This window comes from Rhynchophorus ferrugineus, unplaced genomic scaffold (assembly GCF_030347505.1).
Source record: "Rhynchophorus ferrugineus isolate W39M unplaced genomic scaffold, kcgeb_rfMv2 rfM9, whole genome shotgun sequence".
Taxonomy (NCBI): Eukaryota; Metazoa; Arthropoda; class Insecta; order Coleoptera; family Curculionidae; genus Rhynchophorus; species Rhynchophorus ferrugineus.
Window position 1 is genome coordinate 31775808 of NW_027472588.1, and position 16037 is coordinate 31791844.

Genomic DNA, 16037 nt, shown 5'->3' on the forward strand with positions numbered 1-16037 from the left:
CTGCTGTAGGAAAATTCTGTATTTTTTGTTCAAAAAAATTCATATAAATATGGACAAAATTAATTAAGCGAATCAGGAAGTAATTTCACAACAAGTTAAAAATCCTATAGAGTATATAATATAAATTAAATATAGATTAGATTTCTTAAAACATATTTATTCTAAAACTTCTCTTCATCGAGTCCATGTTTGAAAAACATCATTACTGGCACTGATTCACCATCAATATCACGGTATTCTAAAAGACCCACTAAACCTAAAAACTCAAATTACTTAATCATGTTACACAGGCTAATATATACAACATTAAATTAAATAGTAAATAAAATGTACCTTCAATTTCCATTGATTCGCCAGTGAAAAACTGTAAATCTTTGAACCTAGACAAGATATCTTTCATTACTTTATTTATATTGGATTTAAAAACTTCTACTTGGTCAGGTGCCTCTTGTTCTAATTTAGGAATTAACCTAAAACAAGAAAAAAAAACTTTGTTATGCCACAGCTGTCCATTTGAAACCATTTTTCAGATCAAAATTGATGTCATTGTAAATGTTCTAAATTAAACTCAATTAATTATACATTATTCAAGTATAATTAATTAATAACCATTTAAAACTGATTTAGCATGAATTTGCTCTGAATAACATATAAAAACCTGTTATTCAGTATTAGTGCATGCATTGAATCTAATATTTAAAAAGAAAAATAATTATGACTTACTTTTTCATATAATCTTTCAAATATAGTGTAAAAGATTTCTTATCTGGAAATGCATAACTTTCCTGCAATCTGTGGTTCAATACAATATCGACCCCACTTTCAACAGCGTCTTCGGTACCTTCGTCGGCGTCTTCAGCAGAAGGGTTGGCCCCATCAAGTAAGACATCACCATGTTTTCTAGATATATGTTTGCCATAAACTTCGTATAGTACATCATCTATAAGTTTGATCTTGTAGGTATCTGAGAACATCTCATCACCTAAAAAGTAAACAAATAATAAGTTAAATGTAACATATTTTTAATATTCCACATATGTCAAAATGACAGATTGACTTTTAGTAAAAGTAGAGATTTTTTTAATTAAAGAACTATTTACTAAAAAATATTTTTCAAAACTCTTAGATACGTATTTCAATATTAATATTTACCAGTCAGTTTATCTTTATAGATCCTCATATTGGGAGATTATGTAGATGTTGATCTGGCTGTAAAAACGGGGCAACCGTCCTCTTCAAGGCGCTGTTCTAAAAGACCTACTGTCAGTCTGACAACCGACAGGTAAATAACAAGTTACTCTTCTTCTTTTTGAATTCCTAGTATTTGACAGATAGCAACGTTCACTATATGATAAATAAATAATACTTAGTTTTAATAATCTACTTTAATATGTACAAAATCATATTTTGTATCTTCTTTAATTTTTTTATTGTTGAAACTTCTTTTAAAAAAGTACAATTAACAACAAGAGTTTTTTGTAATTTTACCCTCATATTTATATATATTTTAGAGTTCTGTTATCCTTTCATATCGTTTTAAACTCTTAATATGCATTTAATACAAATATAACAAAATATCTGAACTATTTGTTCCAATAGCTTATATTACCTATAGTACAGAACAGATTAATTTTGACTTTTGACATGTTATTAGTTTGTGCATCTATATTGATGTTGACGTTTTGTCAATAAATTTTACAATACTATTTTTTGATAAAATGATTTGAAAAAGAGTGATTAATTTTATAGTTAATTGGCCCTTTCCAATATGTTCCATTAAAACCATATCATTTTCTTGGAAAGATGATTTATTGACAAGAAATTAGTTGAAATAGCAATTATTTATTATTGTATTTTACAATTATTATACAAAATGATAAGTAGTAATAATTTGTATGAAAAAAGGCCTTTAAAAAAGCCTAGGATTGGCCCTCCTGATGTATATCCTCAAGAGCCAAAACAGAAAGAGGATGAATTAACCAGTGTCAATGTAAAACACGGTTTCCCCACAATGACACATTTAAGTGATGAATTTGGAACAGCTAGAAACTGTACAGTTACTGCAAATAAAGTAAAAAGAATGTTCCCTAAATAAGATCAATAAATATTAACACTTTTATTTCAGGTAGGAGCATATTTTAATGCAATCATTAATAGAAAAGAAGAACTTTGTATGATGCCAGATTCAGGTAGAAAACGTCAACAAATCAACCCCAAGGATAATTTTTGGCCCGCTACTATACGTACCAAAAGTCATATTGAGGCATGGTTTAAAGATCTTGCTGGGACAAAACCATTAATGAATTTGTCAAAGAAAGCTCCTAACTTCAATAAGAAAGAAGAAATTTTTATGATGTTAACTGAATATCAAATTCCTATGATGAGAGCGGCTTGGTTTATTAAGCTCAGCTCAGCTTATACAGTCGCTGTATCAGAAGCTAAAATTAAAAAAAGACAAATGTCAGATCCAACTACAGGTTGGCTTAATCAGTATTTGATAATACAATTTATCTTATTCTTGTTTTTATTTTAGAATGGACTAGTACATTATTAAAATTTTTAAAGGATCAAGTGCCAAAATTACAGGAATATTATTCACAAAATGAGAAACCACCACCACCTAATGCTCCACTAACAACAATTGCTAATAATGAAACTGAACAAAAACTGGCATTAAGACATTGGATATATTGTTGTCGTTTATTGAAATATATGTATGAAGAAGGTTTGATAGATAGACAAGAAGTTTTAACTTGGATTATTGAACTACTTGAGAAACATGACAAACCAAAGAGTCAACCACAAGAAGATGGAATCCTTAGATTATTGTTACCAATTACCCTTCAATATTTGGATGAATTTGTTCAATCTGAGCTCTTATCAAGGAGACTGTCACATTTTTGTACAAAGAAAATTAATTTTATGTTAAATAATGTGGCTGAGACAAATCTAATGACATCACCACCTAGTGAGAGTAAGACTGAATTGAAAGAAAATGAAAAAGATTCTAAAAAAGAAAATGTCCCACCTAATCCACTACAAACAACTTTAAATGAGTATCAGAGTTGTCCTCATCATAAAGACATCAGTATGTAAAAAACTATATCCATCTAGTAGACGTTTTAAATAAATAAATATAATTTAATTTTTTTAGTTTTACAGCTAAGTACTATAATTCATACAATAATATTAGAATGTCCAGCATCGTTAGTTTGGTGCCCTACAGGTGTTGGAACTCAATGGCATGGATCTCCCCTAGATCATTTACCTATTTGTAAGAGCTGTTTATAGATTTCTCAGCATTTATATACTTATAAACCTATTATTTATGAATGTTTAGTGCCGTCAATGCTTCCCATGTCTGCGAGATGTGATATGAATAGTTATAGGAAGCAAGTTCAGCATGTTGAATATTGTATCAGAGAAAGAAGTAAAAGAGCAGAAGGTAAATGGTGTACAGATAAATGGCAAACCAGTGCAGCAGGTAAAATATGAGACATTTTTTATATAAATAAATATCATTTTTCTAAAATTATAGGTACTGTAACAACAAGAGTTTTATCTGCATTAGATGCCCTGGATCGACATCGGTTTGATAAGATGGATTTAACAAATTCCTTAGATACTCTCTATATAAAGGTACGTTTAAATCTAATTTTAGAGTGAAAATTATTATGTTATTTTACAGGTATTTAGTGGATCTGGTGATCAAGAAAATGCTATCGTAAAATTATTGTGCGAGTGGGCTGTTTCACCTGAGCGTACTGGCGAACATAGGGCTTTGGCAGTGGCTGCTTTGTTAGGTATACGATCGTTTCTTCAGTTTTATTATCATGTTGAGTTATGTAATTTATAGTCAACATACTTATATTTTTTTGATATCCTAGATAGGAGACAATCTGATGTTAATCCTTCGGACGGACAAGAAACAACTCAAAATGACGACAAAGACAGTAACAGTTCAATGCCAGGCGGTCCGCCAATGTTTCAGTCTCTTCTAATGAAATTCTTGGATACCGACGCACCAGTACCGAGTCCTGATGATTGCGCCCAAGTACGTACATAATTTCCTCTCATTAAATCAGTACAATTCAACTTTTTCAGAAAAAGACGGCCTTTTCCAATTTGGTTCATCTATTTTCTGAGTTAATACGGCGGGATGTATTTTCTCATGACGCGTACATGTGCACTTTGATATCCAGAGGAGACTTGATCGGACATGAGGACAATTCAGATAGCATGACAAATAGTCACAGTAAAATCGAGGTAAAATGTATTCTTACTTAAGAATTTGGTCTTAAATTGAGGATTGATTTGTATCAGCCGATGGACTATGACGATGCAGACGTCGATAATGATCTTGATAAGATCCTTCAAAATATTAAGGAGGACCAACAAAATTCAATGGATGTGCCAGATAGCCCCAAAGATCATGATCAAAATCATCACTCCCACGTCCCAAACATGGGTCACGTACCGATAGAAACTGGCCATGGTGATCATAAAGTAATTTAATATAATTTTTCTGTGTGTTAATAAAACGTTCATACAAAATATTCCATAGATAAAACCATCTCGTCATTTTCTTTACACTACACATTTCCCTCTTAGTCAAGATGATCCCTTTAGTCAACACGATTGCAATCAACGGCACGTGTTACTTTACGGGGTAGGAAAAGTAAGAGATGAAGCTCGTCATACTGTAAAGAAAATGTCCAAAGAGATATGTAAGCTTTTTTCCAAGAAATTCAGCGTTGACGTCGCAGAAGGTGGAAAGGTAATTGTAATAGTGTATTTTAACATTACTTCTTAATTGAATTTTTAGGTAAAAAAACATTCAAGGAATGAGTTTAACTTTGAGGCTACTACGCAGAAATGTCAAAGCTTAAGCTATTTCGATCAACATGTGGTTACGTGGCAGTGTAGCGTAACTGTGATAGAAATGTTGAACTCTTTCGCTACTGGAAATTCTAATTATTTACCAGTACAAGAACACGTCGCGTTTTTGTTTGATCTCATGGAGCTAGCTTTAAATATATATGGACTCATAGACGTGTGTATTCAAATACTGAAGGTAATACATATTACATATTAAACAAATTGAGAATTCTACAGTGTAATATTGCAGGAATTGCCTGAAGTGGAAAATCAGTTGTATAATAAAAATTCGGTTCTCAGCAGGAATTACACAACTGGTTTGAGTTTGTATATAGTTGGTGTATTGCGCAGATATCACTGTTGCCTGCTGTGTATGTAGAAAAATCCCGAAAATGTATTTTTTACTTACTTTTAATTTGTAGTATCGCCCGAACAAACTTCTGCCGTTTTTGAAGGCTTGTGCAAAGTGGTAAAACACGTGAGTAATCCAGGAGATTGCAGTTCGGCCGAACGTTGCATTCTAGCCCACCTGTATGATCTCTATTCGTCATGTAGTCTTTTGAAATCTAAACCTCACGCCGTGGAACCATTTGGAAATGCATATCCAAAGATTAAACAAGCCCTATACAATAGTTTGGTATTGCAGCCGACAAGTAACACATATGTATACAATCCTCAGTTTATGCAGGACATCTTGAAAAATCCTCGAAGAGCAGGAAGAATCGAATCGTCATGGGCAAAGCAGTTAAATGAAAATGGAAATAATAGGTAATATATTTATTTTTCTAAATTAAATCTATATGCATGCTATACTCAATCTAGATCCATAAATCCTAAGGTGTAGCAGATCAGCCATGAAGTTAAATCAGCTACAAGTTAGAAATTAGATATTTTGGTATACCCAGGGACAGTAATTTCAATAATAACGGTGGAGGTTTATATTTAATTTGTAACCTGTGACTACTGATTTATGATAATACTCTTTAAAGATGGTGCAAATCTTCAATTATTTTAACGGAATTAGGAATTATCATTAGGACTTTGAGAATATAATTTTGGTCCTGTTAAATATGTCTTTCTCAACGTACAATGTATAGTGTAATATAATATCCGTTTCTATATTTTTTAATCAAAAATATTACTTTTATTTGTAACTGCCTAAAATGCAGTCATCATGTTGACATACATATTTAATAGCAAAACTCGCCTTCAGATTGAAAAAGTTCCTATCCCCTGGTTCCAGAAGGCATCATATTTCGGTCTCCAATTCAACCGCAGGTTCCAATGGTCAGCGGAAATTCAGCATGCCATTTGCAAAGGCAATGGCATGTACAGCCTACTGTTACCACTCCTTTGCAGAAGAAACAAATTTCCAATCCCTCAGAAAGCGACTCTGTATGGAGAACAGATGTGGTACGGGTACGTCTCCGAGAGACAACTTGCACTACTCCAAGTGTTCCAATCCAAAAACATTCGCCCATTCCATTCCATTCGTGAAAAGCTTCACGAAGATGCTGAGTGTGAGGTACCCATTCAATCAAGTTCAATGCCCTACCCATTCATAAATCTCAGTAATTAAATCAAGTACGGCAATCCCAGTCGTATCCCAGGGTCTCCGTCCTCGGCAAAACCCAATTTTCCTAAACCCAAAGCGACATCAACAAAATACCATTTGGTTCTAGCTGGTCTATATGGAAAAAGAAAAAAACATATTTAATAAATCCCATTTGTGCCACCTGTTACCTGCGATATCTCAATTATTTAAACTACTATTATTTACTAGATTAACTATTAACACTTGTTAAACCAGTTATAATTATATTAGATTTCTACTGAGAGTATGTAATGTAAGATGTAATAAAAAGGTCTTACAGGAAATTTATTCATCAACATATTGAAACCTTTTGTTTCTTAATAAACTTTATTTATTTTAGATATTCGTTTGTTTGCAACGCTGTTATTCGAGTATGCTGTAAAGATCCAGACAACGAGCGAACGAACGACAATGAAAGACTGAACGATCTAGCTATTTTATGTGCCGAAATGACAGCCTGCTGTAATTCCCTCGCATCGGAATGGTTGGGGGTTTTGTTGGGTTTGTGCAGCCCTAAATCTCCTCCCGAATATTATACGGATGTATTGAATGAAGTGAAAATCGAGGTATAACTATTACATTTTATCGGAAGTTGTTATATTATAAAAATATATACATTTTAGGATGTTAGCATTCACAATGCCTTAGCAGTTTTTACATGTATTCTCATAGCCAGGCATTGTTTTTCCTTGGAGGATTTCGTAAGAACTGTGGCTTTACCCAGTTTGTTAAAAGTAACGTCACGGTGAAAATTAAATAGTAGAATATAGGTATAACAATGTTATTTTTAGGTTAAATCTTTGGAATCGTCCAGTGGTCTAACGGAAGCTGGGATGCGTTTGACTTGCCATTTGCTTTTGAGGCTTTTTCGAACGGCAGAAGGGCCGCAACCGGGTTTATATTCCGTTGGGTCGCCGCCCTTAACACCTCCAAGACTACCGCTAGGGGTGCGCTTAAGTTGCGATAGACATTTATTAGCAGCGGCGCATAGAAATATTGATGTTGGTAAGTATTTTATTCAATAGGTATACAATTTTCTTTCCTCATTTTTCCCTCTAAATTGAAAGCATTTTTCGTAATCTTATTTTTACATCTATATTATTCTGTGGTCTACATAAAATAAAATGAATACCATATTAATATAGTATATCTTGTTGCATATTGGCAACAGTGCTTTGATGTAAATATTTTTTTAATATTAATTACATAATATATTATATATACTTAATTTACAAATTAATGTAATAAACTACTACTGTTCGGTTGTACTTGCATTAATATACAAGTAAGGCGAGTACGGGATTAATACACCAGTATGTATTTCCCAATTAAAATAAAACTAAACTACTCAAGCTAAAGTTAAGAATACACTTGTACGCTATAAAAGTAGATTAAATTATGGTACCTGAAGACCGAAAAACCGTTGTGGAACGCAAGAACTCTATGCGGGTTTTTACTGCCATATATATATGGAAAGTTTCGCTTTTTTGAAAGAATGGCAATTGTCATTAATGACAAAGCAGACCTGTGGTCAGAAACTGGTGTTGATAGCCAACTGACTAATTGGAACCATGAAATGAATTGGAGGCGACGTGAGATAAACGTTGTATACCAAAATAACCTCGATTTGGAAGGTGACTATAAAAATTAATTTGAGGGAGAATGACTATAATGTAGGACTAGCATACCTGGGGGATTTCCGATGGGACAATCTGCTCGGGGTAAAGCCCGCGGTAATCTGTTTTGCCGTCGTCGTCCTGTTGGAAATTGTTACATAAGAGGTCGGATTTTGAAGTACGAAAAATTAGTCGTGGGTTTATTAATTATTGTTTTGCTCGAGATAAAACTAATCGATGAGGCAGGTTATTTTATTGGCGGGAGCAGCAAAATCTGTCCGGATTTCCTCGATCGCTGCATCTCTTGTCGTTGTTCGTGGGGCCATCTGTCTGGTTAGTCTTTTTCATCTTTGATTTGCCCAGGCGAACTGATGCAGTGATTTGCTGAGGTTTCGGTCCGTGACTCTTTGGCGGTAGTCGTTTTTTGCACCCTATAAAGTTGGCAGGATGCTCCTTTCCGCAGTTGGAAAAGTTGGTTGCTATTTTCCTGTCCTTTCTATAAGATCTGGACTCGTTGTTACATTTCATGAACTTTGGTGGGGCTCAGCAGTTCCTGGAGGAGTGCCCGTACAACTAGCATCTGAAGCATTGTGCCGACTGCCCGGTGCTTTTTTGAGATTCATCTGTTACTCTCTAGTCCAACAGATATTCAATTTTGAATATGTGATACTCGTCTCTAGGCACTATGGCCTATGTGAGTAGGATGGCGATTCGGGCTTTTGTTCTCCATCTCTTTATGTGAGATGGATGGAATCTTTTTTCCTAGAGTGCATCTCTAATTTGGTCGTCTGTTATCGATTCCAGTAGTGCTCTGATAGCGTCCTTGCCATCCTTGCCTCTTTTATAAGGATGCAAAGGAGTGGAGAGGATTCTTCCTCTTCTCCAGAATCTTGGTTGCTAGTCTGTAGTCGTCAGCGGTTTTGGTATAGAATACCACTCCGTCGGGTCCTGTCCTCGTGTTGCCGAATTCGATTGTACTGTTTTTAAATATATGGGCGAGTTCCATATATATATCGGCAGGATTTTTTCTTCCTTCTTTTGTGGTTTTGGGTTGGCCTGGGTTGGTGCGTTTTTAGTTTCGCTAGTTTGTTGTTTTTCCATGTCCTCCTCACTACATGAAGAAACAGTAGAGTTTACCTCCTTTTCTCAACGCTCAACGCTTTATTATATAAATATCGTATATATGTCAAGAGTTCATATTAGTTTGTCCATCCCCTATACATCTGAAGTAATCCCTAAATCGATCCAATTTTTTACTTTCTTCGTAAGAGCGAAAATGCAGGTCAACTGCGTCATGTATTATTAATCTTAATTATTAATAATGTGTAGAATTGGTAGCCAGAGCTATATATCTCCTAGAGCTTATGGCTAGAAGACTGCGAGCACCTTTTGTGTTCAGTTTGATGTGGGTTTTATAAACCAAGGAAACAAGGTTACAAATCTATTGATTGTATATAACTAAGATATAATTAAATATATTTTTATTTGAATAATTTACAAACAGAAGAAAAATCTCGTTACTCATTATAAGTTGTAAACATGTTGAAAATAATATTTTGATTTGACAGGACCAGTTTTGGCTGTGTTGAAGGCGGTATTAATTGTCGGCGACGCTACCGCCAAGGAAGCGGAATTGAGTCTATCTAACATTTTGGGCACCAGCGATCTACATAGTGGGATTGACGGTCCAAGCTTAGATCTACCGTGAGTATCGTGTAGAGAACAATAAAAAAGTGATATACAAAAAATTAAGAGAAGCTCTATGTTTTGTTGTTATGATTTTTTTATTGATACAAACCTTTTTGTTATTATTTGTTTGTATTATTTTTGATTAGAGTTAATCTCTCTAGGGTAAACATGGACGTATGCAGCTCACGGACATCACATAGGTTTGTCAACAAAATTTCGATTATACCCCATATAAAATTGTACATTACATCACAAGCTTGTTCGCTTTATGTGTTGTTTTTGTTGTTTGTTTTTTTAAAATTATTGTTCTAAATTCTTTTTACTCGATTGGAGTCTATTCCGTTTTAGCGTCTGCACAGATATGCCTATTTCATAAGTCGTTCAATAATGTAGGGTTTTGTTAACTTTCTATAGTAGTAATTGGGGTTTGAGATTGGGTTTGAGAAAAAGATTTAACCTATTTTCTTATATTGAGAATATTAATTCATTTGAACCAAATAGGTTCCATTATTATCAACAAGATTTCGCATTTTTTCGGGTAGAACTATGTCATCGGTGATAAACTGCGGTTTTTGCTTGAAAAATTGAACCAAATCTTGCAAATGTTTTTACAGGGAGCAGAACATGTCTTCAACATTTGCCAATCAAGTTCTGGCAATGTTTGAATGGTCACCAAAGGAATGTATGGGTTGACTAATATTGTCAACTTGTAATTATGGCAGACAGCACCTTTTCTATTATTCGTTTGTCACAATTTTCTTTTCATTGCCTTTCATTTCGTAACCTTTTTGGTTATCCACAGTAGTAGAGCCTATAATCTATCGTCTGACCAACTGGAAGTATCTCATGATGCACGATTCTATTCCAGTCCCTCCTCCCCACTGTTTATGACACGTCTCAGAAATAGTTCTACTACACAACCGCCTAATGTTATAAGTGTAAGCGTTGTTCCGATCTATGTTTTCTGAGTAGCCATCTATCGTAACAATCTTTTTCCCAGACCCAACGGAATTGTCAAACTAGAAATTGAAAAGTATGAACTAGATGTTAATATCCCATTATTTCTGTGTACTTTAATTTTAAACCTAAATTGTTGAACGAACCTGTAGTCTTAAAATTAAAAAAGGCATATATAAAACACTTATTTTTCATCCTGATAAGAATCGTCTGTTTTTAAAACTATAGTCCTTGTGTAAATTACTACCTCATTATCATTAATAATATTTTAAAATTTAACAAAAAATTATATTCGCTGCGTTTTTTTTTTCGTTTTTTTTCCTAAGTGGTCCTAACATCTCCTTGCGAACGAGATCTCTTTTTGTGTATATAAGTTTCCTAAATACGAGTACTCATTGCACCTGCACTACACAAGAAAAACATTCAAACAGATCAAATTTGTATATGTTACACAAGCATAATGTGGGTTAAATATCATCGATGCAGAATAAATAGGATTTGCCTTATTGATCGTACATTTTCTATGTGTTTTTAGACAAATAAGTACAGGCAATCCGGAAGCAACAGCATCACTGTCGGCCTTTGCCAATCATGTTTTAAGAGAGATTTGCTCGCAACAGTGGGTTTTGGATCGATGCCTGTGCCATCCGGAGAAGTTATGCGACAGCGACAACTTGCTGGATGATCTTTTAACGCACTCCCAAGCACAAAGACTTTTACATATGATTTGTTATCCAGATATTGCTTCGACCATTGATGAGCTCGACCAGAGAAATATGATAAGTAGGATATTAGAGGTAAAATATATGAGACTTTAACTTGACAAACCTTGGATGAATCTGATATGATTAAGTTTGCTTTGCAGACGTTAGAACTCTGGACGTTACGTATGTCTTGGCTTGACCTTCAACTAATGTTCAAACAGTACAGCGCAAACACCCCAGAATTATCTCAATGGCTGGATATTGTGGCTAAAGCGGCTATAGATGTATTCCAATTAAACGCGCCGTTAAGTAGCAGTCCTCGAGGAGAAGAATCAAAGAAAGCTGAAGCCAGAAACAAGAATAGTTCCATTTGGTTTGTTGCTCCATTAGTATCAAAATTGCCCAGCGCAATACAAGGTCGCGTATTAAAGGTATGTAGACCGTTTCGTCAGTTAAATAAGTCGTATCATAACATAGATAGATGTACATTTCAAGGTGGCAGGACAGGTATTGGAGAATGCTGGCTGGCATTCCAAAGAACAGAAGCCTATTCTAAAATCCCGAAGCATTGGGGAGAATCAAAGCCTGCTAACTCATCAGCCGTTCTTGAGCCTAGTTCTAACTTGTTTAAAAGGACAAGAAGAAGGTCAAAAGGAAGGTCAAAAAGAAGGTTTGTTGTCATCCTTACATCAGCAATTAACTCAGGTAAAATAACAAAAAGATGCTTTTTTATGAATTCAATTAAAACAATCAATTTGTAGTTAGTACAACAAGCAAAAGAAGGCAATTTGCAGGACACCTGTCATAGCGAGAGAACCTTAGACGGTTTACAATTGCGGTTTGCGTTAGTTGGAGGTGTTTTTGAGGTGTTTTTTTTTAGAATAAACTTTGTTGATCACATTATTCACTCTCTTATATTTCAGGCATTTCAACGAAATAGTTCAGCAACTACAGATTGGGCATTATTATTAGTTCAATTGGTTACACATGGTATTATCGATTTACATACTAATAGTGAGCTTTTTACCACTATAATCGATATGTTAGCAACATTGATTCATTCCGCTTTGGCCACAGATACACAAGTAAGTGTTTTTGAATTTTATTTGAATTATTTTTTAAGAATAATGCCTTGCTAATACATGTTTGTGTTAATAATTATTATTTTATAACAGGATGATGGTAAAAAGATGCATCAAAATCTGATGAAGAAAATTAAGAAAGAAATTGGAGAAAGACAGAATGCATCTATCCAACATATTAAACAGTTGCTTCCATTGCCTCGAATAACCACCGAAGTGATAGCTGTTGAACCGGCTGGATGTTTGACAGATAGTAAAGGAAACAAAATTAGTTTTGATAGTGTGGACAAGAAACATGATTTATTGGTATATTTTTTATTTATATCTTTTTTATCTGTTTCTTTTTCATATATTGTTTCGATAGATTTCGGATAAGCAAAGAGTGAGTAGCTGGGACATTTTGGAGGGAATGAAAAATCCACCACCGCTATCGTGGTCTTGGTTTGGAGCGGTGAGACTTGAAAGGAAACCACTTACAGCGGAAGATACCCATCGACTGCTAAAATTTCATACGCACAACCTTCAGAAACCTTCCAGTCATTACTTGGACCCACCTCCACTACCGCCCGAGGATTTAGAACCCATTCCGGATAAACCGGTATTATCTTTGATTTGTTTGTCATATTTACATAGTTTAATTAGGATTCTAACCAACAGGCTGATACACCGACCTCAGTAGATCAAAGTCCAGCCGCTGCAGGGAAAGGAAGAGGGAAAGGCCAAAGGAAACGTAAACCCAAACCAGGACCTATGCATGTAAATCCTATGAGCATGACCCAAAATCCAATGGGACAAACCAATCCTGGTATGGGTATGGGTGTCCAAGGTACTAATCCACAAATTCCTCATGCAATGGGTGGTTACGGACAAAATCCAGGTAATATTAATGTTTCTGTTTTACTTTTCGTATCTATTTCTAATAAATTAACTTATTAGCTATACAACCTAGTCAACAATATGCTGGTAATCCTGGGCAACAGTGGTATAACCAGAATCAAACTCCGCAACAGGGATATGGATATCCGACAATGCCAGGTGGAATATACCAAGTTCTAATATAAACCTCAATAATGCTCTTAATTATTTTACAGTAAATCGTTTTGATCGTCCACAACTTAATAATTCGAAACAAGCACTGTCCAATATGTTACGACAGAGGCATCCAACAAACAATTATATGGCAGGCATGCCCAACAATCAAGTTGTCACACCGCCTAATGCAAATTACGGACAAATACAACGTTTTTCTCGTCAAGGATTACGGCAGCAGCATCCTGGTACGATGCAACCAAATCAGGTTATACCCGCTATTTCAAATATCCATATAACATAAAAATGTTTACACTTATGGTATACTTATAGGGTATGTTTGCAAATCAATATGGAAATATGCAAAGTGGTATGTCGAATCAATACGGGAATTTTGGAAGCAATTCGCAAATGATGCAAGGAAATATGCAGAACAATCCTCAGATGATTCAAGGTAATATTTTTCTTTTTCTGTGCGCCAATGTTTTAAATTATATTATGGATTATTAGTAAAGTATTATGTTAAATTTGAATGTATAGCTTCCCAGGGAAATATGTTCCCTGGACAGCAACAAGGTTTTGGTCAACCTCGACCAAGCCAACCGGATTTCAGACAAATGACTGGGAATCCTAGAGCTCCGTACATGCAACAAGCTCCCAATGTAACCATGAATACTAACATGGGTACCATGGGTGGAATGGCAAGTCAAGGTATGATTTATAATATAATAATATAATAAATGTTTTTTTCAGAACGGCAGGCCTTTTTTGAAAGGCAGGTATAAATTATAGTCGGTTATATATAATTATTTCTTATATCGACCCTGACTAAAATAAGATTGAACTGTATATAACGTAACGACTGAACGTAATACCATCTATTCGTGGCTTCTATATATATATATATATATATATATATATATATATATATATATATATATATATATATATATGCAATATAATCAGTCTGGGCAGTCCTGTCATTCGAACCAGAGACTATGGCAGCAGTAGAAGGGCCATCCTGTTGCCTTACCCACTATGATTTCTCTTAAGCCAAACCACCCAAGATAGTGCCTTTCAGTTGAATAATAATTAACTGGTTATCATTAAAATGGTTCGTGTTTAATAAACACTTGCTACATTTTATATATAGCTGGTGTAATTGTTGACTTGATTGCATCTGTTGTAAAATTTTTACTGTATTGCTGAATCTTGGTTTAATATTACTCATACTGGCCCTTTTATTGAAACCACTGTCGCGGTTTTCGCATGTATTGAATCCTCACTTGAATTAAATCATTTACTTTGTTAACATTTAGTGGTAATTTAATGGTATACACATTTAGTATAAACTTTTAAATCTAAATACGGCTATTGGGATATATAACAAGTACTTTTTCTAAGCCGGGCAGTTAAAATAACTTTAATTTCAAACATATACTTCTGAGGTACCGATTGATTGCGGCATCAATCAAATATGCCGAATTTCAGCGGCACAACAAACAAATTAATGAGTTTAAATAATTAAAATATTTAGGGAAATCCACATGGACGTAACATTTAAAACATATTTTTTTTATTATCATAATTTATATATCATATTTATAAACTGAAAACTTCTTTGTAGGTGGACCAGCACCTCCTTACTCTCGACCGGGACAAGTAATGCAACCCGGAGTACAGAATCAACAAACCTCATTTCAGCAACAACAAAGAATGAGGCAACAAGTAGGACAACCTCTTTTATGATTAGTTTAAACAGGTATCACATTAAGTTATTTTACAGATGATGGCGCTTCAACAGCAGCAGGGTGGACCTGGAGGTAATCAACCTAATCCCGCTCTGGTGGCACATCTTCAACGACAACAAATGAATCCAAACGCATATCATCAGCCTCCCCCATATAATATGTAATGATACTTTATATAACTTGTGTTTTAATGCATGCTCATAGGAGTGTAGACAGTGCCACTTTGTTAATCTCCATGTTTTCCTCTGAAGAGATTAACTTGGATACATATGACAGCTGCACTTTTTAATTTTGTATTATTTTTTATTAAATTATTAATGTATTGAATAATATTACAATTCTAAACAATTACTTCATTAGTTCAGGCTCATTGTGATTGTTCAAATATGTTTATCGCCATTGAACCATTTTATTGTATTCCTACAATTACGGTAGGTCAATTTTTTATTTTCTTAGATTATCAATCAAAGAATTGTATATATATTTAAGAAAATTTTTTTTATTGTAATATATGTTTTATTTCATGATCAAATACAATTAAGAAATTATATCTGTTTAATTCAAATCCGAAAACAGATTTGTTTTTTTGAAGAGGTTTTTTTTTGGTGACTTCAAGAGGCTTTCATGCATTTATGCTGCGAAATCTTTACTTCGATACTCCCATATATCCTCAATCAATTTCAATACAATTTGTTAGCGTTTTTTTTTTCAAATTTCTATACATTTGTGATTTCGCT

The 16037-nt window shown here is 34.2% G+C and overlaps 2 protein-coding genes across 5 annotated transcripts; one reads left to right on the plus strand and one right to left on the minus strand.

Moving 5' to 3' along the window:
* Position 1: 1 nt before the first annotated feature.
* On the minus strand, positions 2 to 1365 carry Tctp (Translationally controlled tumor protein). The gene is made up of 4 exons (XM_076414464.1): positions 1153 to 1365; positions 724 to 982; positions 334 to 470; positions 2 to 256 (listed from the first exon to the last, which is right to left on the minus strand). Exons 1-4 carry the CDS (start codon positions 1178 to 1180, stop codon positions 162 to 164), a joined length of 519 nt encoding a protein of 172 aa, XP_076270579.1. The 5' UTR covers positions 1181 to 1365; the 3' UTR covers positions 2 to 161.
* Positions 1366 to 1665: 300 nt separating this feature from the next.
* kto (mediator complex subunit kohtalo) lies at positions 1666 to 15873 on the plus strand. 4 transcript variants are annotated; one of them, XM_076414424.1, is made up of 33 exons: positions 1666 to 2071; positions 2126 to 2477; positions 2534 to 3088; positions 3155 to 3274; positions 3341 to 3484; positions 3539 to 3639; positions 3689 to 3803; positions 3888 to 4054; positions 4105 to 4266; positions 4324 to 4506; positions 4565 to 4777; positions 4826 to 5074; positions 5129 to 5249; positions 5301 to 5646; positions 6813 to 7038; positions 7096 to 7206; positions 7264 to 7477; positions 9657 to 9792; positions 9939 to 9977; positions 11270 to 11531; positions 11600 to 11869; positions 11934 to 12143; positions 12200 to 12304; positions 12362 to 12523; positions 12614 to 12826; positions 12885 to 13118; positions 13163 to 13397; positions 13457 to 13555; positions 13612 to 13817; positions 13883 to 14003; positions 14090 to 14260; positions 15177 to 15277; positions 15336 to 15873. In XM_076414424.1, the coding sequence occupies exons 1-33, from the start codon at positions 1874 to 1876 to the stop codon at positions 15462 to 15464; spliced, it is 6270 nt and encodes a 2089-aa protein (XP_076270539.1). In that variant the 5' UTR covers positions 1666 to 1873; the 3' UTR covers positions 15465 to 15873. The 4 variants fall into 4 exon arrangements, with proteins under 4 accessions (XP_076270539.1, XP_076270540.1, XP_076270542.1 ...); XM_076414425.1 differs by having other exon boundaries at positions 13178 to 13397; XM_076414427.1 differs by lacking the exon at positions 9939 to 9977.
* The last annotated feature ends 164 nt before the right edge of the window (positions 15874 to 16037 follow it).